The sequence below is a fragment of the Budorcas taxicolor genome, chromosome 13, assembly GCF_023091745.1.
Source record: "Budorcas taxicolor isolate Tak-1 chromosome 13, Takin1.1, whole genome shotgun sequence".
In the NCBI taxonomy this organism is placed as follows: domain Eukaryota; kingdom Metazoa; phylum Chordata; class Mammalia; order Artiodactyla; family Bovidae; genus Budorcas; species Budorcas taxicolor.
Window position 1 is genome coordinate 8,109,281 of NC_068922.1, and position 25,775 is coordinate 8,135,055.

Sequence of the window (25,775 nt, forward strand, 5' to 3'; positions counted from 1 at the left end):
GTAGAAATGTTTATTTTGCCAAGGATGCTCTTCCTTTCTGTCTGGCACTTTCATCTCCAAATGATGTTAATTTTTAAGTAGTTTATTTTCCAGTTAACCTTCATATACTGTTTTGTGAATTGTACTATAATAGTTACTTAGTAAATATATGCTTAATAAATATTTAGCACTGATATTCAACCAAATATTTGTTGAATTAAAAAATCATGTTAATGTTTCCATTTCCATTACATAATATTAGTAAAACAATAATTCTGGTCAGCAGATGTGACTGCTAGATATTCTTTGCAAATTCTGTGGTTGGGCATAGCTTCAACTAACTCAGGGTTCTCACCCTGCCTGGCTATAGGACTCGTCTGGAAAGCTTATAATATTTACAGACTCCAAGGATCCACCCCAGACCCGCTAGTCACAAATCTCTGGGTAACTTGGAACATCAGATAAGTCAGAGAAACCTGAAACTAGGGAGTCTGACCTAGGAAGTTGGCCAGTGTATATCTGTATATTGGTATTAAGGGTCTGGATTGAGTTAGTAGTGTTCATTTACTTCTAATGCTGGTCAGCTAAAATATCAGAAGAGAAAATTGCTCTGATACGTTCTTTAAATTTCAGCTTCTATGAGGCTTCATTGAAGCAATTTTTAAATTGTCATAATTGATAAAGATAAAATTATTATTCCCGTATGTGAAACACTCTTCTAATGTTTTTCATATGTTTATTAATCGTTAGTACAGAGAAGTGAAATAATTTGCTCAGGGCCAAATAAGTGCCAAGCGGGAAAACTTGACTTTGAACCTAAAAAGTTGGATTTCAGAATTTTTACAATTAACCCCTGGAATTTATTGCCTGTAGCCACCAAATACTAATGTGTTAAGCACTAATATACTAAGCACTTAATATACTTTTAAAGTCACTTACCAATCCTATAAAGTAGGGTTAAGAAAGGGAAGTTTAGAGAGATTAAGCAATTTGCCCAGAGTTACCCTGCTAGTAAGTGGTAGAACCAGTGTGGGTTGAAGCTTGGTTGGCTCAATTCCAAAACTCTGTGCTTTTAACTACTGCCCTATATGCAAGAATAACAGGCTTGAATATGCTGTTTTGTTATGTCTTCAGTATACTGTACAAATAATGGTAGTTACTTGGGGCTTTTGGGAAGGTAATTGTGTAATACTTTAATGTCTACATTAAGTAATGCTTTCACTTAATATTGCCAATATAAAGGGTCAACATTGAATTTTAGAAGAAAATCTGTGATATAATATAGAGTTCCTTGTCCCAAAAATAGTTTTAAAGAATAATTTGGTTCTTCTGTTAACGAGCTTGAAAGAGCGCTGGATTAACATACTTTTCTTAAAGAGTAGACAGGACTGAGGCAACTGAGCACACAGAGACCCTTAACGCTGTGTGTTTTAATGCTGCGCCTGCGCACTTGGTCGAGCCTTACTCTTCGTGACCCCACGGACTCGGGGGGTCTGTGTCCATGGAAGTTTTCAGGCAGGAATGCCGGAGTGGGTTGCCATTCCCTTCTCTAGGGGATCTTCCCAACCCAGGCATTGAACCCGTGTGTCTTATGTGTCCTGCATTGGCAGGCAGATTCTTTACCACCAGTGTCACCTGGGAAGCTGTTTTAATGTTAAAGGATAGAATAGTTGGTGGGAAATTATGTATTTGTGAACACTGCGAAGATGTTACACTTAATTTCCTTCATTTGATCATTAAATATTTTACACATGTGCATTTTGTCATAAGTAAATGTTTTTCTCTAATTTAAAATAGTTTATGAATGGAAGTATTTGTTAAAGATTTAATAAATCTTTAACTCATTAGGACAAGGAGGTCTGGCATGCTGTAGTCCATGGGGTCGCAAAGAGTCAGATACGACTGAGCAACTGAACAGCAACAACAAAGGACTTAATTTGAACTGCTTCTCTTTTCCCCTTTTTTGTCCCAAAATGAAGGTGAAGCATTAATTGGTTTTAATGGCTCCTACTGCTATCTCTCTGTCTAGGACTTGTAAGGAAAGGGGGAAAATTGAAGAAGAACTTGTAAAATTTGCATGGGGAGGTGAGAAAGCTTAATGTGCTTGTGAACCAGCACACTTCTTCTAGGTAGTACTATTGCAGTGTAATAAATATTGAAATCCAATTTTTACTTTTAGCCCTCACCCTTTAAATGTAATAGTTAACATTCAAAGAGGAATTTTCTAAAGAAGCATGATAACTAAACTCCTGTACCTGGAAAATATCAGTGCCTGATAAACTAGGAAATAAGAGTGTCTTGTTTAAGCATGGTTATAAAACCAGAGAAGAGACCTTTTTTTCCAGAGCAAGGGCATGCTAATTTGGGTTCACAACCATAATGGAGTAGTCTGGGTTGTGAAATTTGCTGTTGCACTTCAGCAGAAGACTACAGCTGCCTCAGCCATGTATCTGGCTGTTTATACTCTCTCTTTCCCAATAAAAATGATTCCCACCAGCAGGGGCTAATTCATCTAAAACACTCTGCCAGTAACTCTGTGACTTTGATTTAGCAAGTAACCATCTAGATACTTGTTCTTATATGGCAAAAAAATTTTATTGGGGTTTTAGAATACATAAAGAAGACTTTTATCATTTTAAAGCTTAAGACAGCAAATCTTCAAAAATTTTATTACTCCTTCCACCTTTTAGCAGGCCAAAATATACAAATAGCTCATATAGCTAAATATTAAAAAAGCAAACAACCTAATCAAAAAATGGGCAGAAGATCTAAATAGACATTTTAACTTTTACCAATGGTCAAAGAATAAGATAATGAACCCCATCCTGTGTTAGAAAGAAAAGTATGCCTTTGTTAGCGTTAGCTTCTGTAAAATCAGTACACATTCAGAGGGAAAATAGAAATTGCAGAGAAAATCTGTTGATTTTGCTTCCCCACTTTCTACTTTTTGTCATCTTCTCTAATCATGATGGTGTGATCACTCACCTAGAGCCAGACATCCTGAAGTGTGAAGGCAAGTGGGCCTTAGGAAGCATCACTATGAGCAAAGCTAGCAGAGGTGATGGAATTCCAGTTGAGCATTTCAAATCCTAAAGGATGATGCCTTGAAAGTGCTGCACTCAATATGCCAGCAAATTTGGAAAACTCATCATTGGACACAGGACTGGAAAAGATCAGTTTTCATTCCAATCCCAAAGAAAGACAATGCGAAAGAATGCTCAAACTACCGCATAATTGCACTCATCTCACATGCTAGCAAAGTAATGCTCGCAGTTCTCCAAGCCAGGCCTCAACAGTACGTGAACCATGAACTTCCAGATGTTCAAGCTGGTTTTAGAAAAGGCAGAGGAACCAGAGATCAAATTGACAACATCCGTTGATTATAGAAAAAGCAAAAGAGTTTCAGAAAAACATCTATTTCTGCTTTCTTGGCTATGCCAAAGCCTTTGACTGTGTGGATCACAATCAACTGTGGAAAATTCTGAAAGAGATGGGAATACCAGACTACCTGACCTGCCTCTTGAGAAATCTGTATGCAGGTCAGGAAGCAACAGTTAGAACTGGATATGGAACAACAGACTAGTTTAAAATTGGGAAAGGAGTACATCAAGGCTGTATATGCAGAGTACATCATGAGAAATGCCGGGCTGGATGAAGCACAAGCTGGAACCAAAATTGCTGGGAGAAATATCAATAACCTCAGATACGCAAATAACACCACCTTTATGGCAGAAAGCTAAGAAGAACTAAAGAGCCTCTTGATGAAAGTGAAAGAGAGGAGTGAAAATGTTGACTTAAAACTCAGCATTCAGAAAACTAAGATCATGGCATCTGGTCCCATCACTTCATGGCAAATAGATGGGGAAACAATGGAAACAGTGACAGACTTTATTTTGGGGGGCTCCAAAATCACTGCAGATGGTGACTGCAGACATGAATTTAAAAGACACTTGCTCCTTGCAAGAAAAGCTATGACCAATCTAGACAGCATATTTAAAAGCAGAGATATTACTTTGTCAACAAAGGTCCATCTAGTCAAAACTATGGCTTTTCTGGTAGTCTTGTATGGGTGTGAGTTGGACTGTAAAGAAATCCAAGTGCCAAAGAATTAATGCTTTTGAACTGTGGTGTTGGAGAAGACTGTTGAGAGCCCCTTCGACTGTGAGGAGATCCAACCAGTCCATCCTAAAGGAAAACAGTCCTGAATGTTCATTGGAAGGACTGATGCTGAAGCTGAAACTCCAAACTCCGGCCACCTGATGTGAAGAACAGACTGATTGGGAAAGACCCTGATGCTGGGAAAGACTGAAGGCAGGAGGAGAAGGGGATGACAGAGGATGAGATTGTTGGATGGCATCACCAACTTGATGGACATGCATTTGGGTAAACTCCAGGAGTTGGTGATGGACAGGGAGGCCTGGTATGCTGCAGTCCATGGGGTCGCAAGGAGCTGGACATGACTGAATGACTGAACTGAACATCCAATGCTGCTTCTAATATTAGACACTGAGAAAGTTATTTCTTCCATCCTCAAAGGTGAAAATAAAATGTACTGATTATTTACTAAGAACTAGGTATAAGTTGAATGCCTAAGTTGAAATATATAATTTTTTCTTTACAATTAGGAAGCACTATTATTATCCTCTTTTACATAAGGTGAAACTGAGGCTTAGAAAGGATGGGTAAATTTCTCACAGCCAAATCCCAAGTAGGTTGTAGAAACTGGATGCAAATCCAGATTTCTCTAATTAAAAGACAATGCTCTTTATCATAAAATCTCTAATATCAGTTGTATATAGAATTTAATAGCGTGTTCTTGTATGTTTAATTTTACATATTTGGAGTCAGCATATTCCAGTGAAGAGAGCAATGTAGAAAAGACAGCAGATCAAGAGTTAAGATCCTTGCAGCTGCATTTGGAATCAAGTTGTTTTTTTGAATTCTAATTCTGCCATTTATATTGTGTGGTGTTAGGTAAGTTGTAGAATCGGTTTGAAGTTAACTTTCTTTTGTGAATTGGAAAGCAAACGAGATAATTAATGTGGAATACTTCGTGAATGGTCTGAGTAGTTATCATGAAGTTGGTGTTGATACTCTTGTGTTTGTAGAATGGTTTACAGTTTGCAAAGAGCTTTCAGAAAGGTTGTTTCAGATGATACTTAGTGATACATCCCTTTGAAGCTCATTCATTCTTTTACTCCTTTATCAAAGAAATATATTTTTGAGGGTCTGTTAAGTGCCAGGCATTGTTCTATATGTTGGGGTAATTTAGCAGTGAGGCAGCAGGAGAAAATAAATTCCTTGCTTTCATGGAATTTTCATTTTAATGAGGAATATGGATAATAACACATACGCAAAATATTCAGTATATTTGTGGCCCCATGGACTCTAGCCCACCAGGCTTCTCTGTCAATAGGGATTCTCCAGGCAAGAATACTAGAATATGCCCTTCTCCAGGGGATCTTCCCAACCCAGGGATGGAACCCAGGTCTCCCGCATTGCAGGCAGATTCTTTACTGTCTGAGCCACCAGGGAACCCCCTATATTACATAATAGTAACAAGAATAAAGGTAACATTTAGCTCCTATATGTTGAATCCTATAAGCCATGCTTTCTTCAGTAGTTAGAAGCATATTTTGATTCATAGATGTGCTTTTCCATTATGGACTTCTGTGAACAGTTATAGTTCAACTGCAAACTTTTTTTTTTCCCAAATTTTGTTTTGTTTAAAACAATGAAGGGATTGATTTTTCTATTTATTTGTTATTACACATCATTAAAATTTATGAAAGTTCTTCTAGGTAGCTCTAAGATTTTGTGACATATTGGCTAAAATTATGAAATTAAATGTAGATCTCTAATACCTGTCTCTACCTGTCTCTATTTCATAAGTGTGGTAAATATACTCTGAAAAAGGCATTTTAGTAGTTCAAAGATTATTTTTAAAATAATTATTTAAAAACCATTAATTAATCTTGGCATCTCTTTTTTTTTTTTTTTTGTAAATAAGTTAGTAGTACTCATGGGTTTTATGCCTCAAATTCAGCTCTAAGCTTGGTGAAAATTCTCAGTAATCTGGCACTTCCCTCTTGGGTCTTAGAAGACACAAAAGAATCATGAGAAGGTGTTATAGTGAACTCAGACATAAAGATTTGTCTGCCAACTCTGAGTTTAAATTTATTGAAAGCTGCAAGAAAGACACGTGTTATTCTCTGAATAGTTTCCAGCCGTTATTGACCACTAAAAGTCATCATTCAGCATCTGTAAACCTTGGGACACAAATTCACATTTGCAGCATTGAAATGGTTTGAAATTTAATCCTAAGAAGTCTTCTAATTGTTACCCCAGTAAAAGGAAATAATTTTTTTATGGAATCAGCACTCAGTTTTAAAGGTATTGAAGAACATTTCTGCTATTTAAAGAGAGTGGTTAAGAGCTCAAGCTTCTGGAGCAGACAGGATCTCTCTTCTACCACTTGCTAACTATGTAACTTTAGGAAAGATTCTGTTACAGCTCCAGCAAATACCTGTGTCTTTCCCCTCTCTCTTCTCACTATTACCATTCAGTTCCATATTACTCATTCTCCACAGAGTGGCTAGTAACTTTATCACAACTGAAATCTGATAGTCTGATCCCCACGCCTCTGTCTTCCTCCTCCTGTACCAAGACCCCCGTTACGAACCCTCCCGGGGCTTCTCTTACACTCAAATGAGGTCCAAACTTTCTGCCATGGCCTCTGCCAGCCAGACCCTTCAGGGACTCAACCAGGTCTATGTCACTGCTCTCACCTCTGCTTGCTCACTAAACCTGAGCCCCCTGACATTTTTTTCAATCCCTAAATTAACTAAACTACTCCAAACACTACCTCATTCTTCATGTGGTTGACTCTTTATCCCTTAGGTCTTATCCCTTACCACCCAATCTAAACAGGTTTTCCTATTATACTCATTCAGGCACCATGTTTTCTCTTTCATGGCATGTATAAAATCATGTCATGATTTTTTGTTTTATATTCATTTGGTCCTTGATTAATACCTGAATTCCTGCCTCCTCCAGTTATAATCCCCATGTCTTTTTATTTTTTTTAAAATTCTATATAATTTTTTTTAATTTTAATTTTTACTTTATTTTACTTTACAATACTGTATTGGTTTTGCCATACATTGACATGAATCCACCATGGGTGTACATGCGTTCCCAAACATGAACCCCCCTCCTACCTCCCTCGCCATAACATCTCTCTGGGTCATCCCCGGGCACCAGCCCCAAGCATGCTGTATCCTGCATCGGACATAGACGACTGGCGATTCGTTTCTTACATGGTAGTATACATGTTTCAATGCCATTCTCCCACATCATCCCACCCTCTCCCTCTCCCTCTGAGTCCAAAACTCTGCTCTACACATCTGTGTCTCTTTTGCTGTCTTGCATACAGGGTCATCATTGCCATCTTTCTAAATTCCATATATATGTGTTAGTATACTGTATTGGTGTTTTTCTTTCTGGCTTACTTCACTCTGTATAATTGGCTCCAGTTTCATCCATCTCATTAGAACTGATTCAAATGTATTCTTTTTAATGGCTGAGTAATACTCCATTATGTATATGTACCACAGCTTTCTTATCCATTCATATGCTGATGGACATCTAGGTTGTTTCCATGTCCTGGCTATTATAAACAGTGCTGCGATGAACATTGGGGTACATGTGTCTCTTTCAATTCTGGTTTCCTCAGTGTGTATGCCCAGCAGTGGGATTGCTGGGTCATAAGGCAGTTCTATTTGCAATTTTTTAAGGAATCTCCACACTGTTCTCCATAGCGGCTGTACTAGTTTGCATTCCTACCAACAGTGTAGGAGGATTCCCTTTTCTCCACACCCTCTCCAGCATTTATTGCTTGTAGACTTTTGGATCGCAGCCATTCTGACTGGTGTGAAATGGTACCTCATTGTGGTTTTGATTTGCATTTCTCTGATAATGAGTGATGTTGGGCATCTTTTCATGTGTTTGTTAGCCATCCGTATGTCTTCTTTGGAGAAATGTCTGATTAGTTCTTTGGCCCATTTTTTGATTGGGTCTTTTATGTTTCTGGAATTGAGCTGCATAAGTTGCTTGTATATTTTTGAGATTAGTTGTTTGTCAGTTGCTTCATTTGCTCTTATTTTCTCCCATTCAGAAGGCTGTCTTTTCACCTTGGTTATATTTTCCTTTGTTGTGCAGAAGCTTTTGATTTTAATTAGATCCCATTTGTTTATTTTTGCTTTTAGTTCCAGAATTCTGGGGGGTGGATCATAGAGGATCCTGCTGTGATGTATGTCGGAGAGTGTTTTGCCTATGTTCTCCTCTAGGAGTTTTATAGTTTCTGGTCTTACATTTAGATCTTTAATCCATTTTGAATTTATTTTTGAGTGTGGTGTTAGAAAGTGATCTAGTTTCATTCTTTTACAAGTGGTTGACCAGTTTTCCCAGCACTGCTTGTTAAAGAGATTGTCTTTACTCCATTGTATATTCTTGCCTCCTTTGTCAAAGATAAGGTGTCCATATGTGTGTAGATTTATCTCTGGGCTTTCTATTTTGTTCCATTGATCTATATTTCTGTCTTTGTGCCAGTACCATACTGTCTCGATGACTGTGGCTTTGAACATCCATTTATGATAAAAACTCTCCAGAAAGCAGGAATAGAAGGGACATACCTCAACATAATAAAAGCTATATATGAGAAACCCACAGCAAACATTATCCTCAATGGTGAAAAATTGAAAGCATTTCCCCTAAAGTCAGGAACAAGACAAGGGTGCCCGCTTTCACCACTACTGTTCAACATAGTTCTGGAAGTTTTGGCCACAGCAATCAGAGCAGAAAAAGAAATAAAAGGAATCCAAATTGGAAAAGAAGAAGTAAAACTCTCACTGTTTGCAGATGACATGGTCCTCTACATAGAAAACCCTAAAGACTCCACCAGAAAATTACTAGAGCTAATCAATGAATATAGTAAAGTTGCAGGATATAAAATCAACACACCCAAATCCCTTGCATTCCTATACACTAATAATGAGAAAGTAGAAAAAGAAATTACGGAAACAATTCCATTCACCATTGCAATGAAAAGAACAAAATACTTAGGAATATATCTACCTAAAGAAACTAAAGACCTATATATGGAAAACTATAAAACACTGATGAAAGAAATCAAAGAGGACACTAATAGATGGAGAAATATGTCATGTTCATGGATGGGAAGAATCAATATAGTGAAAATGAGTATACTACCCAAAGCAATCTACAAATTCAATGCAATCCCTATCAAGCTACCAGCAGTATTTTTCACAGAACTAGAACAAATAATTTCAAGATCTGTATGGAAATGCAAAAAACCTCGAATAGCCAAAGCAATCTTGAGAAAGAAGAATGGAACTGGAGGAATCAGCTTGCCTGACTTCAGGCTCTACTACAAAGCCACAGTCATCCCCATGTCTTTTTAGTTCATTTCTTTATACTCAGACCCAGGCACAATAAATCATCATTAATGTTGAATGACTAAAATATCTAATTCCATAAACTTTGAAAGCGTTAATTTTCTCATCTGATAAATACAATATAGTGCCTTCTTCTGCTCTCCTTTTCTGTTCTGTGGCTCTTTCCATCTGAGGGTTTGACCTCCTTTCTGGCCCAGCTCCTAATGGCTTCCTCTGAGCCCACTGCAGCCCCTTACTTTTGGATTCCAACTTCCCATGCTACCTGTTAAGTTACCGTGTGAAGGAAACAAGATCAAAATATTTAAAATAGCACTATGCTTGACCAAATCTCAACATAGGGCAGTATCTACAGCAATGGTATGGTCACCAAACATTCATTAAGAGCACTGTATGTGTGAGACATTGCTAATGTTTGTAAAACTTATTTTGAAAAGATAGCTTTGTTAGACTTTTGTTTTACCTTATCTTTACTGTTTTATTACTATTAGCATTGGTCTTCACATCTCAGAAATTAAAATGTAGAATTTCAGCAGTGATTCCACGCTTTTAAATGGAACTTTGATATACATGAACCTCAGCATTGTAATGCCAGACTAATTAGAGCCATGATGTACATTCAAAAGGGTAATTGCTTTGGGTAGTCATTTCCTAGACTGCACTCCCCACCCCCTCAACCAGCTGGCATTGAGAGAGAAGCGCTGTTTTTTTGTGTGCACACAATGAGTCTCTAAAATCCCATTATCCCCAACCTCCACATGCTTCCTTTTGAAGTCTCGTAAAAATTAAAAAACAAAAACACCTTTCAAGACAGTCCTAAAATTAATTTCTAATCTCATTTCACACATATAATATAAAAATGAGATGATGGGTAGGACGTGGGAGGGCTCTAGAATGTGATTTGCTTACCCCTGGAATTCTATATTTGTGGGAAAGCCTGGTTAAGTTTGCATGGATGGGTAGACATAGTTCTTCAAAAATACTCTGAGATAAAGTTTGATTTAAATCTACTTTGATGTCCAGAGAATAGAGAAATGTTAATTTGGCTATTCCAGTTCTTTTTCTTTCATCTGTTCAGAATGTCTCTAGTAGTTTCCACGGACTTCTCAAGACCAGCATCCTTTAAACTCTGATCTTCTGTTAGAATCCTCCTCTGCTCTCCTTTTCTGCTTTGTGTCTCTTTCCGCCTGAGGGTTTGACCTCCTCTCTGGCCCAGCTCCTACCTGCTTCCTCTGAGCCCACTGCTCTCCTTTACTTTTGGATTCCACCTTCCCATTGCTGCTCTGCTTCTCTTAGCATTCTTTCTACCACTTTGAATTAATTGACATCTTTTCCCTGAGAATGACACCTTCCCTGTTACCTGTTCCATCTCTTACTATCACTGTTTGATGAAATTGGAAGAGGAGAAGGGTGTGGAATAGAGATAGTTTCAGACCTTTTCTTGTCTGTGTTTTTTTCCACCACTATTCAAAGTCCTTTCTTTTGAAGTTTTTATTTTACATCAACATCATCTAATTCCATCACCGTCTCCTCCTTCATCTCTAGGATATTTCCCCATCTTCCTTAAGGCTTGTTTTAAAACCCTTCCCTGCGTACCAGTCCTTTCCATCTCTGAGTGCTTGTTTCCTCCTTGCTGGTGACTCTTCCAAAAAGGCAGCTTCTCAGTCACAGGCTTTAACTTCCATCATCTTGGAGTCACAGCCATAGCTTGGACCACATCTCTTAAGTGCATCTCAGTTTTCTTTACTCCTGTTAAATAGGCTCTCTGTCTGCATTGTATGTTCCTAACTCTATATCCCATCTCATTCCTGAGGTCAGTAAAATCTTCCTGTTATTCACTTCCTTTTTATCTCTCTTGATCGATCAAGATCCCTTCACCTCTAAACTTCTTAGAGTAGACTTAATCATTATTTCTGTTTTCTTTATCTCTCATTCTCCTGCCAACATCACAGAGGCTTTGTGCCTCCTTACTCTGCTGACACTGTTTGAGGATCCCTGATGGTCTCCTTTTTTTTTGTATTCAATTTCCTCTTCCAAGTCTATATTCCTGACTGTCTTTTGGACATCCTCCTTTTTAAAAATGTTTCTAGCTCCTTGATTTCATTATACTCAATATTTTTTCATGATGAATTCCCCCCTTTGTAACTCATCTTTTCTGCTTTTTGTTTTCGTACGCCTCTTTCGTCTTCTGTCCTGACAAAAGGGAGATGTTCCTTTGCTCTCTCTCTGCTTGCTTTCTGTTGGTGATCTCACTCATCCTCTTAACTTTGGTAATCAGCTGTTAGGCATGGATTCCCTTCCTTGCTGCTGAGGATCCGTCCCCACACCCTCATTTCCAGAGGAATAACATAAAAGCACTTTAAACCTAAGGCGATTACTATGTATTGCCTAAATAGGGACACTATTGAAAGCAAAGATGGAACTATTCACAGGCAGCCGGTGTAAACCTGTAATGTGCATATGGTCACCTATTCAAACTCATTCCTGTTATTCTCACCAGTGTCAGTTGCTCACCAGCATTTAGTTACTCAGCTGAAAATTATCTTCAGGTTCAGTTTTTATCCTTTCTTCAGTTTCTAGTTCCTGTAAGTTCTCCCTTTTCTGTGTCTTTTGAATTGCGCCTTGTTTTAAGACCCCATTTCACTGTTCAGGCTCTTATTTCCTCTCACCTGGAATTTTGCATTGATGTCTAACTTGTACTCCCAGTTTCTCCTTTTTATTTTTTATCCTTCATGCGATATTTATTTCTACAAAATGTTCCTAAAGCACATTGGTTTTTTAATGCACTGCTTAACAACCATTGTCAGAGAATGCCATGAAGACATCTCAGCTTGGAATTTAGCACACTTAACACAGTTTAACAACATAAAACTTGTTCAGCTTCATCTCCTTCAAGGGCTGTGTGTTTCAGTTGGACTGTGGGCTCTTCCCCCAAACATCTCCTTAATCAGTGGTCCTCAAACTCAGCAGAAACACCTTTGAAATGAAAAGTATATGCAAATACTCAAACTTAACCTGAGAGGTTTAAATTTAGTAGGTCTGTATTGAGGCCTGGTTAAATTAATAAAGAGCCTCCCCAAGTGATTCTGACCAAAGCCAGCACTGAGAAGCACTACCTCTGTTTTCCAGCCTCGTGACTTTGTTCACCATTTTCTCTCCATAACCAACATCTGTTTTTCTTGATTTCTCCTTAAATACTTTCCTATCTTCCAATACCAGCCCTGGTTTTACCTCCTTCATGAGGTCTTTGATTTATCCAGATGGGTGTAATTGTTTTGTCTATACTGCAGTCACAGTAAACTTTCACTGGATTATTTGTTGTCTTAGGATCTCTAGACAGCACACTTCTTGAAGGCAAGGATCCTACTTTTTTATAATATACAAGCCTCTGAGTAAGGTCATTGGCTATTGAGAGTTTTTTTGCAGAGACATTGAAGTTCTTAAGAAAGTGACTGATAACCATGAGTTATTATTATTATTTGCTAATTTAACCCAAAATCCCAAAGCATAAAGTGCAGTAGTTTTAATTCCTGCTGCTGCTGCTAAGTCGCTTCAGTCGTTTCCGACTCAGTGCGACTCCATAGACGGCAGCCCACCAGGCTCCCCCATCCCTGGGATTCTCCAGGCAAGAACATTGGAGTGGGTTGCCATTTCCTTCTCCAATGCATGAAAGTGAAAAATGAAAGGGAAGTCACTCAGTGGTGTCCAACTCTTAGCGACCCCATGGACTGCAGCCCACCAGGCTCCTCCATCCATGGGATTTTCTAGGCAAGAGTACTGGAGTGGGGTGCCATTGCCTTTTCTGAGTTTTAATTCCAACCCTATGCTAAATTTGGAGGAGACAATGGCACCCCACTCCAGTACTCTTGCCTGGGAAATCCCATGGACAGAGGAGCCTGGTAGGCTGCAGTCCATGGGGTCGCTAAGAGTCAGACACGACTGAGCGACTTCACTTTCACTTTTCACTTTCACGCATTAGAGAAGGAAATGGCAACCCACTCCAGTGTTCTTGCCTGGAGAATCCCAGGGACGGGGGAGCCTGGTGGGCCTCCGTCTACGAGGTTGCACAGAGTCGGACACGACTGAAGTGACTTAGCAGCAGCAGCATTCTAAATTAAGATTTGCTAATCATGCTAAGAAGGAGAAAGGAATAGAATTTTAAATGCCACTACTGTTTTCAGGGGCAGATGAGCTAATCTTAAAGAAAATTCGGTGGTGGATTGGTTCCCTTTTAACACCCACTTTTCAGGTGCTTTAAAGCATGTGGGTCTCTTTGGATTCCTCTTGAAAACTGTCATGTTGGCATATAGCTATAAAATGTGCTTTACTCAGAAAATGTGGTGAGTAAAACTGACTTTTTTACTAGTTCCTTTGGCACAGGGGAATACTTTAATAAATTGGCCTCACTGAAAGATAGAGCAATGTTGTTTTTAATAGGGAATGAGAGTGTAAGTATAGTGATTTAATGCAGTTACAAGTGCCTGCATCCAAAAACAAAGTTTTGATTTTTGTCAAACATTCAGCAGGGGAGTGATTTTTTCCCCTCATTTTTCTTTTTTTTGTAGCTTCCCCCATTGTATTCTTGTTAACTGTGTATGGTGTATATTCAGAATTTTTTCCTACATTTTTCTTTGTTAGTACCTGATCAATAAAAATTGTGAACATTCAGAATAGATGCATATGTTTCTATTATATAATTAGTGTCCTTGAGTTGGAGATTTGTATTATTCATTGAAAGTATATATATATATATATGTATATATAGACATTTCAACAAAGTAGTTGCATTTCATAGCGAGCTTAGGTAAAAGAATAAACTTTTACCCTTTCAATGTTTTCTTTACTTGCTAGTGTAAAACGTATTTCTGATTTATCCCAGGTAAAGTAATCAAAACACATATATTCAGTTCAGTTCAGTCACTCAGTCGTATCCGACTCTTTGCGACCCCCATGGACTGCAGCACGCCAGGTTTTCCTGTCCATCACCAACTCCTGGAGCTTGCTCAAACTCATGTCCTTTGAGTCGGTGATGCCGTCCATCTCATCCTCTGTCCCCTTTTCCTCCTACCTTCAATCTTTTCCAGCGCTGGAGAGGGGAATGGCAAACCACTTCAGTATTCTTGCCTTGAGAACCCCATGAACAGTATGAAAAGGCAAAAAATGCATATATACATAGAACACATAAATTTTTCTGTGCTCATGAAAGGTATACTAACTGGAAAATGGTTCTTGGCTTTTGGTTTTTTATAAACTCACAGGTTTATAGGGACTTTATGGAACCATTCAGCCTTGCCCTGACTTCTCACAGAACTGTAGCTAGACTACTCAAAACCCCTTAAAGCAAAATCAAACTTCCTTCAGATAATGTTCATTATATTCAGTGTTAATCACATCTTCTTTGCTAGGTTATTCCTAGAAAACAGCTACCCTTCTTAACAGTAAGTCAAAGGAGAAAGTATTGAGATACATTTGAAGATGGCAAATGGATACTGAGGCTTTATAGGCAGCTGGAGATGATTCTTAGCAGAGTAGCAGGAGCAGTGCTATCTGGCAAACCACTGGGAACACATGGCTCCCTGTGCTCGACCATCATGGTGTGTCTTATGTGTTGTTGACCATTGCACCGTTTCCAAGCACTTCATCTCATTTAGCCCTTACAACAACCCTGAGAGGTGGGTGGTATTAACAGTCCCAGTATATAGACAAGGGCACTAAGCTAAGGAGAGGAAGTGGTTTGTTTTTACTTACCTAGTAAGTGGCAGATCTGAGATTTTTGGATCCTCTGATGCCAACTCATACTACCAAAAAGCTATTTTAAAAAATAACATTTTTCAAAAACTACCTTAAAGTATCAGCCAGGACGACAGCAGCTGTGTACAAAGACTGAAAGGTTATGAAAGCACTTCTGAAGTTTTCTGTAAGAGTGTTCCAACAGACTGTTAGGATATTTGTTTATGCCTGAAACACTGAGCCATTGAAATAAAATGATACACAAGCTCAAGATACTGCTATTTTTTTTTTTTATTTGTAGCCAACATTTATTTTTTTTGCCTAGAAAAATACATGGGGATATTTAGGACTACTGTGCTGGGCAATTTGCTACTTTAGTGATAGGAACATAATCTTGAAAAAGCAAACACAATTATTTTGTACTTTTTTTTTGTTTTATTCAGCAATAAGACCACAATTTTTCATATTTAAGGAAGTATGAAAAATTTGTCGATTTTTAAAAGCTGAATACATGTAGCATTGGATCAAGGCACATACAAGACTGGCCAAAGGGCGTACAATGCACTTTGGTTTTTTGTTGGGGAAAAAAAAAAGAGTTATGGCAACGGAAAAGTGATGAGGTTTTAAACAAGTCATAGCTCACAATTCAGTAGGAAGCTGGAAAAAAAATGTTACAAGTTCATTACACAGTATGTGGAAAACTGTGACAGTAATGGGCAGTATTCTTGATCATTGTGAAAGTAAATTGAACATTTATGTACAGTGGTAAAACATTTCACATAAACCAGATCTAAATTTGATTTCCAGTATTTATTTTCCTTTTAAATTCTCACTAATTTAAAGTACTACTTTCTCTTTATTGTTGAGGGGAATTGCTTGTAGTCAGACTACTCTTAAAATGTGTTTAAGCTTTTTCTTTTTAACTTCCTTTATGATAAAAACATTGTAAACACTAACTAATGTGTATTTAAAGTTGACTTTTCAAAAATCAAGATAGTATAGGCAAAACCAAAATGGAATTGGTACTTGTGTTTGTTACGCTTTGTGAGTCTAAATTTTCATGTTTTTCCCTAAGTACAAGTTTCCCCTACTTGGAAGCACGCTTACATTATTGTTTTTGTGAAGTCCTTTATTATCAAAGCTTTGTTAACAATGGCATTAACAACAGCAGACTTCACCCTCCTTTTATGCCAACTGATGTATTCAGTTCAGAAGATAACGTTTACTTTCTTAAGGAGGCCTAATTTACTTAGCATAAAAATGGAGCTATGCAGCAAGTCTGATATTGCCCATTACTTCACATATTTTGATTACTGAATACCACTGGAATACAAATTTAATAGTTGGAACATTATTTCATAACTACTTTTTGAAATTTAATTTGTCTCATTCAGCCAGTTTTTTTTTTTTACATTTTATTAATACCAAAGTGAAAAATGGCCTGTGCTTATACTACAAGGATCTCATGTGAATGCAGTCCTGATTGTTCAACACAGCAAGAAAATTCACTTTCACAGTCAACAAGTCATCTTACTCAGTAGAACACAAAGTAAATGGTTTATAACTTCAATATTTGCAAGGAAAATACAGTACAAATTACTAAAAAATACTAAAATATAGAATTGTGTTCAGGCATCTCCACTACATCAATCGCAGCAGTAACCTGAAATTTGAAACTTTTAATAAAAAGTTCTTAAATATAAATTATATGGCAAATGTACAGTACATTGCTTTTTCTCAGTCTCTTTTTTCCAGTGTTTTGCAGTAGATCAGGGTTCCTACCATCACCTCCCTTAGGTTTAAAAAAACCGAAACTGCAAGTCCTCCAGCATCATGAGTGTGAGTGATCGGAGTCTGGAATACCACTGTCTCTATAGCTTCGGTTACTACTGCTTTCACTGTGATTGTTTTTGTACAGATTCATTCCATTAGGAGGAAATATGGTGTGTATTACAAATTCTTCCTTTGAGATGGGTTCATTGCTTATCGGTAACATCTGAAAAGAAGTCTCCCTGATTTCCAGGATGGAGTTGTCCTTCTTGGTGCCAGCTTCCGCATAGTCGTCCTTTCTTCTCCTGCCTTTGCTGTACGCACAGTTCCGTGAGAAGAGGGATCCGTTCCTATGAACGTACCAGCACACCAAAGCAAGCAGGGCGATGGTCACCAGGGCCACAGCCCCGCCAATGATGGCAGCCAGTGGCAAATTGGGGTTTTTGTAAGGTTCTTTCTCTTGCTCTCGATTAAGGGTGGTTGTAGGGTTGTACATTCGAAGGGGTGCAGTTTCAGTCTCAATACAAACAGGAGTTTCATCGAATAGATAGAGGTTACTGGTTTCCATGGGAACCATGCAGACTCGATAGGGTGAATCAGGCTCCAGGGCTGTGACCAAGTATTCGCTGCGTTCTCCTGTTACAATTGTTTCAGTTATAGATCCAAATGCTGGGCTGTGGTCCAGTTTGAGCCAGCTGAGTCTTAAAGCCGTCATAGGTAGGATGAGTTTCCAAGAGATATGAATTGTGTCAGAGGTGACAGATTTCACAGTAATGGTAATTGTTTTTCTTGCCGGAATCCCTGTGGTTCGCTGATCCTTAGTGAGTTTGGGGTTCTTTGTGTCTGGTTGCTTGGTCACAGGAGCTGGCCACTGTCCTTGAGCAGGATGCACTGTATTGGGCGTCCCGGTGGTTATCTGAATGGTGCTTACAACCAGGTTGTCCTTACAATCAAATAGTTCCGCATTGAGGTCCTTGATAGCCATCCCTCGAACTTTTTCTGGGGCTTGGCACATGAGCCCACGCACATTGACCTTCACAGGTAGTGATTGTAACCAGTCACGTACCCATTTCATCTTGCACCCACAATACCAGGGATTGTTCCGAAGAATCAGTTGTGTTATATTGTCCAAATCATCAAAGATACCCTGAGGTAAATTACTTAGGTTATTATTGGACATATCAAGTCGATACAGCTGCCTCAGGTAAGAAAAAGCATTTGGGGGCACCCTATTGATATGGTTATCTTGAAGATAAAGCTTCCTCAGGTTTGTGCCTGGAAGGTTGACTGGTGCAGCAGTCAGGGAATTCCGTACCAGTGACAGTTCTGTTAAGTTGACTAGATTGAAGAAAACTTTATCACCTAATCCATGGTTATTCAGCAGGTTTCCATCCAAAACCAGGCGTTTTAGGCTAGTGAGACCTTGAAGAGATGGTGATGAGATGGTGGATATGCGATTATCATCCAAGCGGAGCTCTTCTATAGTCCTGGGCAGACCCCAGGGGATTGTGCTAAGGTGATTACGAGACAGGAAAAGCAGCCGGAGATAGTTACTGTCTCTAAATGCCCCCTCTTCAATGCTAACAGCTGAGACAGAGTTATCATCTAAATGTAATTCTTCCAGATAAGGAATTTTTGAAAGTGAATCATAAGTGATGGTTCTTATGTTATTTTCTTGCAGATGTAACTCTTTGACGTACTTTGGTAGATTGGTAGGAAATTCATCTAAACTGTTGTGATATAGGTATATTCTTTCTACTTTCAGTAAGTTTTTCAAATCTGATGGAATCCCAGCATTATTTATTTGGTTGTTCTGAAGGTAGAGAGTTGTAGCATCCTCTGGTATTCCTGTTGGAATGGATGTCAAAAAGCGATCGTTACAGTAAATGAAACCGGCATCACAGCGGCACACAGATGGACAGGGTTTAGCCATAACTGATAGTGTTGCCACCTGGAGGAACAGCCCAATTTTAGTCCCAATGAGGAAGATGCTCCAGGCTGGGCTGATCATGGTCAGCAGTGTTGAGGTCTTTACACAAGGTAGTTTCAGAGCCCTAAAGTGGAGTGAGTTAAAAAAAAAAAAAAGGCAACAGAAAACCGTCAGAATAGCATACTTAAAATAGTATTCAAAATAGACGTGAACATTGAAACATCTAATAATCACTTTTATTAGTTCATTTTTTCTTGTGTGCTGAGGTATTTTTTTTTGCATGCTAGCTAACAATGAACATAATCATACAATATTTTTACTTTAAATATTTCTGGTATTAGAAGTATTTTGTCCCAAATCTGTTTGACTTTGAAAGTTGAATATAGTTTTACTGAATGTTTTAAAGCATTCTCATAGCACTTTATGTCAATTTTGTGACCACTGGCCAAGCTAGTCTGATTTCTAATTTTTCCTTAATATTTATAATGAATTGACACATAGGAATATGATGTTATATTTAAAGATAATAATGTTACTATTCTTAAAAACCAAAATTTTATATCTGCTTTTTACATGGTAAACTGTACAAGTATAGAAATGTGTAGTAAAAAATCTATTCTCATACTATTCAGGTATAGTCACATACCTCTGGAGATCCTGAATCCCAGTTAAATCAATTGTTTGCTTTGATTATTGATGTTGTTTTTCTTTGAGTGTTAATATTAGACATTGTGAGATAGGCACTTCTAGCACAAAAATAAGGAATTGTTTTCATTTACTTTGGGGATGGAAAGATTTACATAGCTAATACATCTATCTTACCTAAGTGGAAAATTCCATTTCATGTTAAACTCTTTTTTTCCTATTTTACTGTATGTTTTGTAGTACATAGTTAAATGGGTTTATGAACATTTTTCATTATATTCTAGCTCATGACTTGTTTTCACAATGTATTTATCTTTCTTCAAGTTCTAATCTAAAATATGATTCACCTTTCTCCATTGGTAGAGAATTATAGATTTATACTTATCTAGTATGTAATATAAATTTTTTCTGCACCTTTAGGTATTAGTTAGCCTTTATAATTTCAGGCATGAAAAGAAAAGACTTTAATATTTTTCCTACCTTATTGAACGATGTGAGTAAATTTTGCGTGAGTGAAAATCCAATGCACATATATTATTTTCCTGGTGAGGGGCTGGGACTTATAAACTCTTGTTTAGTCCTTGGAAATGTTCTTCACTGTTTATTCAAGTAATTCTATGCCGTACACACCTCCAGATCAGGCTTGCTGTTGTCAATGAACATTCCAGCTGCGGTTCAGCATGGTGGGCAAGCTCATTAAAGTAGGGACCAGAAACAATTCAGTTTCCTGTTACTATGTAGAACACATGGTTTCCTATTTTTTTTTCCTTTCTTATAGAGTTTCTGTGTGAAGGTTCCTTTTGTGTAGCTTAATTCCCTTAGTGGAAATTGCTCTCTTTGAAATTCTTATTGTCTCTTCTGTGCAATGTGGTCAGAGATAGTAACTTCAGATCCTCATGAAGAAAGCCATTCATGATGCTAAGGCCTGTATAGTAATAGGTTTTTCAGGCAGTTACCCCCCACCTTTATTCCCATCCAGGATTATCCAAGTATAAACTTTGTACAGTAGCTACATCCTGAGGTATGATTACCTGCTGTGAAATAGCTATTTCCAGCTTTTGCTTCTTGCTGCTTTCTCAGAATATCTGGTGCAGTCACAGGTTATGCAAGAACAAGTATTCTTTCAAGAGGTAAAGAAAACTTAATTCAAATATTCTTCATGGAAGCATACTAGATTTCCTTTATATTTCTGTTCCTTGAAATACTCTGGACCTGAGCATCTCCTGTGAAAGTAAAATGTTTTAATCAGCTATTAACAAAGAACTTTAACATACTAGAGACATTTCCTAGAAATTTAGCTTCAATTCTTTCTTTAGGCAACACCTTTCATCATAGTAGTTGTTGAAAAGGGATAAGATGATCTCTTTCTCTTTTATTTCCCATTTTGCTATATAAATAAAGTGGGAGCCAAATTTGAGTTTGTCACAAAATAATTTCAGTTTTTAACTGACTGCTAGTGTGACTTTGAATTAAACACAGAAGCAAAGCTTTATGCAAAAGACAGTAAGCCTCTCCTATGGATTTTGAATTCAGGTCAGGCCAATCTTTAAAATTTCACTTTTATATCTTATATAAAATGATAAAGTGTGCAAAAAAAAAAGAAAATAAGTACATGAAAGAGGTAAGCAAAGCCATAACTAGGATTTTTTTTAAATGAAATGCCATAACTTTTTAGATATTTCTGAACATAGTTTCACAAAGTCATATAGTCTACAATTTAAAGAGCTGTAAAGGGTTAGAAGTTTTCTTTTGATTTGCTCAGTGTCTTGTTTAATTCTTCCTGCAGGCCTCAATTTTCCCTACTGTGGAATGTGGGCACTACAACCTTCCTCCTTACAACTATTTCTAAAGGCTAATTGATGATCTTGAAACTCTAGTTACTCAGGTATTCTTGACCAAAGGCAGTGTAGAAGTTCAAGTCATAACATTTTTTGAGAAAAATACAATTTTTAACAAACTAAACTTGAGAAACTGTATTTGTAACAGAAAGGACGTCATTTCAGTCTGTCTCCTTGTAATGACCATTAGGAAAACATATCAAAACCTGACAAGACATTTCTCTCAAAGTGCAAACAGGAACATGTCAGTTTCCAAAGATTATCTTTTTAACTTCTGGAAGAGGCTTACAGCTTGACCAAAGAGACTCATGATTTTAAGAATGACTGCTTTGTCCATTATCTAATATGCATGAAGATTCTGGGGGGTGAACAGGGGAGGTGGGTAGTTTCAGTATCTGTTACGTAAAGTTACCTACTCAGGGACTTTCTATACAAGTAAGATACGTTAGGATATCATGGAAATATTTGACCCTAAAAGCGATTTGTTTCTCCCTCAGTAATTACCTTGCATCCAACAAGGATAGCATCTGTTCCAGAATTCAAACAGTACTCAAAGTGAATTTTAAATAAGACCAAGATTTGTGTTTCTGGCTCTCATTGAAAATTCGGATTCTTTTAATTTGTCACCAGATATCAACACTATCATAGACTGAATTAACAGAAGGAAACTGAAAAAAAATTACAGATACATTTAATTTATTATTTAGGAAACGTGAAGTAAAAATAGCAGTTAGCAGATGGATAAAGTAGTCTCTAGTGAATATTGCAAAGTGCCCACAGAGGAAAGTTTAAGTGATGTATTGCTTAATGTGAGGTTTTACAAGTAATGCCTTTAGGGCTTTGCTCATTATTGTTGAATTTGAGTGGAGTATTTTCTTGAAAACTTGCTTTCTTGGTACATGAAAATGGAAAACTAAGCTGTGAAATTAATAATTACAATGTTATTTTTAAAAATATCTTCTGTTAAATGTTTTCTAAGCTTGAAAATTATTCAACATATAGAACAATTTGGTAAATTTAAGAAAAAAATTTAAAGCAATTTAGGAAACAGTTACTTTTGTTAAATTGCATTAAAAACTAATTAAAACCATTATAAAAATTGCACAGAGAACCTGCTTTAACTGTTGCCAATAGCCAGGCATTTCTCCTACACCAGGACACACTTTAAAGTTGGGAAGATGAATCTGATGAATGGAGGTTAAAAATTGTTGGTCAGCCTAGAGTATGTACAAGGTACATAATGATAACCAGAGATAAAGCTGGTAGCTGAAGTATAAGTTTTTTACCAATTCAAAATCTAATATGTATTGATTTTTACATTTTTAAATCAGAGAAAGAAAGAATATTCTACACTGGTATGAAAAGGAAGATTAGTTCATTTTTGTTTGCTTCATTTTGCATGTGTGAAACTGCTTCCTCTGCTCTTTTTGATGTGCAGACTCACATGGCCATGAATACAGTGGTGGTAATAACGTGGGATTAACAGAAAGCCTAAAATCTCATTCAGTTCTTGGAAAATGCCATTCTCTTCTCCCCAGATTGCATTAAAACAAAAGGCAAAAATACAAAACATATTTCTCTGGGGAGGAAATTTCTCTGGTCCTCTTTCAAAAATGAAGATTCCTTCACAAGTTCCTACTCCCTTTACTTAAACTCAGACAGTCCAATGCATGCGTGATTTTGTTTCATATCTTATGTCTTCTCTTGCCTTTTTATATTAAAAAACTATAGAGCTAAAGCGATTTGTTTTATTTTACGTATGAGAGGCTGTAATGGTCTTTCCATCTGAAATAAGCAGCTCTGCTCCCATGTTTAGACTTCCCTCTTTCTGAGCTGGCTCTACATATTCATGCATATAGAGACATTGTAGTTGAATGTGACTGATGAAAAAAAATGACCCCCACTGGCATGAACACTGTGGCCAGGTTTCCACAACGTCGACTTCAGAGGCTTTATGTCTGCATAGGCTTGAAAGAGGCCATTACTTCTGAACAAAAAGGAATCGATCTTTTAGAGAAATATTGTTAATGGGGTAACTTGGGGGAAAGCATAAATGGAGCCCTGGTTACTTAAAGGAATGTTTAAAGTTAAAAAAAATCATATCATTACTTAAGTATATAGCATTTAGAACTGTAGCAAAAAGAAAAACATAATCACCATACTGGTAAATTAAACTTGTAATATGGATCTTCCTATCAATTTCTTTTTATAAATTAAAAAATATGTATTTTAAAAAATGCATTTATAATGTAATTACATCCATGAAAAGTCACCAGCTGATTTCCATGATACACTTAAAAGAAGTATGCAAATAGATAAGGATGCTGTCATTTTGAGATAGTTTAAGAAAACTAATATAATTGAATAAGTTGTATCTGAATAGAATGCTGGTATTTATAGTCAAGAACATGAGGCCGTCTATGTTTATATGATTCCTTCTCTGTTACTATTTTGGAGGTGGGAATGTTTGAGATGAAAAGGTATTTGATATTTCTTATGTTTTGATCACTTAGATTAAGATTATATGTTGATAGTGCTAACTTCCTAAATCCTTTATTTGTCCCTTCGATTTAAATTGGTTTTTGATGTGAAATCATTGCTCTAAAATAAAATCTTAAATTGTGTACAGAGTTTGGGGATTTTAGTTTGTTTTTAATGATTTGCCTCACATCATGGTCTCTAAACTATCCGGGGACTTTTAAATATATTAAATTTAAAAGTGGAAAAGTATGTAGAACTTTTAATCGAAGTTAACTGCATTATTTTGAGTAAAACCTTGAGACTGAAGAAAATACATGATTCCTCAAATTTATCCAATTCTGTGAATATTTCTGGGTACACTGGAATTTATACAATCATAATTTAGAGTATTAGGAAAGTAATTTATTTATGAAGGCTTAAACAGCTGCTAGAAAGCTCTACAAAATGATCAACCTCTGAATGTTAAGTCTTTGCAACGACAAATAGTATTTCAAATAACCTATGTGTATGGTTAAACTGAAAAACTGGAGTATATCAGATTAGTTGGTAGTGACAGCAAAATGCTTTCTAAGCAGCCTGTCTGGTAGTTAAATTTTCCACGATCATCAGATTTCAGGAAAGTTCCAATTCTTTTGTTTAATGCCAGGCAAGCAGAAGGACCTCTAACTCTCCTCTTGAGAGTCATGAAGTCTGAAGGGTTTGCTGAGAGGGAGAGAAGCAAGTGTGCCTTTCCTTACTTGGTTTTATCCAGACTATTTTCTAGCCTAGAAGATTTGTTTCTTTTATGCAAATAGGGGATGAAAGTTCCAAAGCAAAGAATTTTCACTTTCTCCTTTTATGTTACAGGTTCTTTTCTCCAATAGGTTTGTGATAAATGAATCTAGTTCTGCTTCATTTATTTTGGCTTGTAAAGTTAAATCAAGCATCCTTAAAACAAAAAGGGAAACTGGGATGTTATCTTCCATCACAGTGAAGCCTGTTTCATTATATGATATTAAGCCAAACTAAATAAGTTAGAGAACCATGGCTTGTAAGTATGAATAAGAGATTAATTTAGAGGTTGGTAGAGGTGAGCAGTTGAGGGCTTGGGGCAGGGAACAAGCTTTAAGTTTGCATTGACTTTTAGGCAATTGCAATTAAAATTACGCTTATCCTTGTTAAACTGCAAACATTTTCCCACTGTGAGCCTGATATTCCTTCTTCAGTGTGGTGAGTACAGTTTGCTTGATATGTCTAAGTTTCCATACTCTAGTACAACAAATATTTAGGTATGCTGTGTACCATGCCCTGGGCTGGAAAATGATAACATCCATAATCATAAAAAAATCCTTTTTTTTTTCTTTTCATGTCAGAGTTGAGTATTGCTGTTAAAGAGGAGGAAAATCATCAGCACATAAACTGATCAATCCACAGTTCAGTGGCGCACTTTAAAAATGGGGTTTAACCAAATGTGGTCTCTGGGTTTTCTTTTCAAAGTTGCCACGGTAACTTGTGCACGTGAAAAGTGAAAGAATAAAGAACAAAAGCTGTCATTGTCTCATCAGAGAGAGCAATTTCTCCTTTTTTGCATTTAAGCAGACTAATACCTGGAGAGAGCTTTTTATGCATTCCTGACACTTGATTTGGGGGCTAGGAAAGAAATTATGCATATGTTAAACAAATGCAACTTTAGCTGCTGCTTAAATTACAGTTTTGTTCTGTTTTACTTAAAATCTGTTTTCTCTAGCTGTCTTGTCAACAGACATCAAAGTCCTGAAACCAGCTCTCCTATGCAGTATAAACATGGCTTTCAATTTGTTTTTTTAATGTGATGTTTTACCAAAGTTAGTGATGTTGATCTGCATCCTGAAACTGGAAAATGCTTTCTGAAATGTATATTTCTGTTTTGGTTCTTAAGAGGCAGAAGGCTTTTTCCAGGAGACATTTATA

At 37.1% G+C, this 25,775-nt stretch overlaps 2 protein-coding genes across 2 annotated transcripts in view; one reads left to right on the forward strand and one right to left on the reverse strand.

The window, feature by feature from the left end:
- The window catches only part of MACROD2 (mono-ADP ribosylhydrolase 2), a 2,293,708-nt gene that overhangs the window by 332,669 nt on the left and 1,935,264 nt on the right, over positions 1-25,775 (forward strand). The window lies entirely within an intron of this gene.
- On the reverse strand, positions 17,014-18,963 carry FLRT3 (fibronectin leucine rich transmembrane protein 3). Its single transcript, XM_052650650.1, has one exon. It carries the CDS (start codon positions 18,961-18,963, stop codon positions 17,014-17,016), a length of 1,950 nt encoding a protein of 649 aa, XP_052506610.1.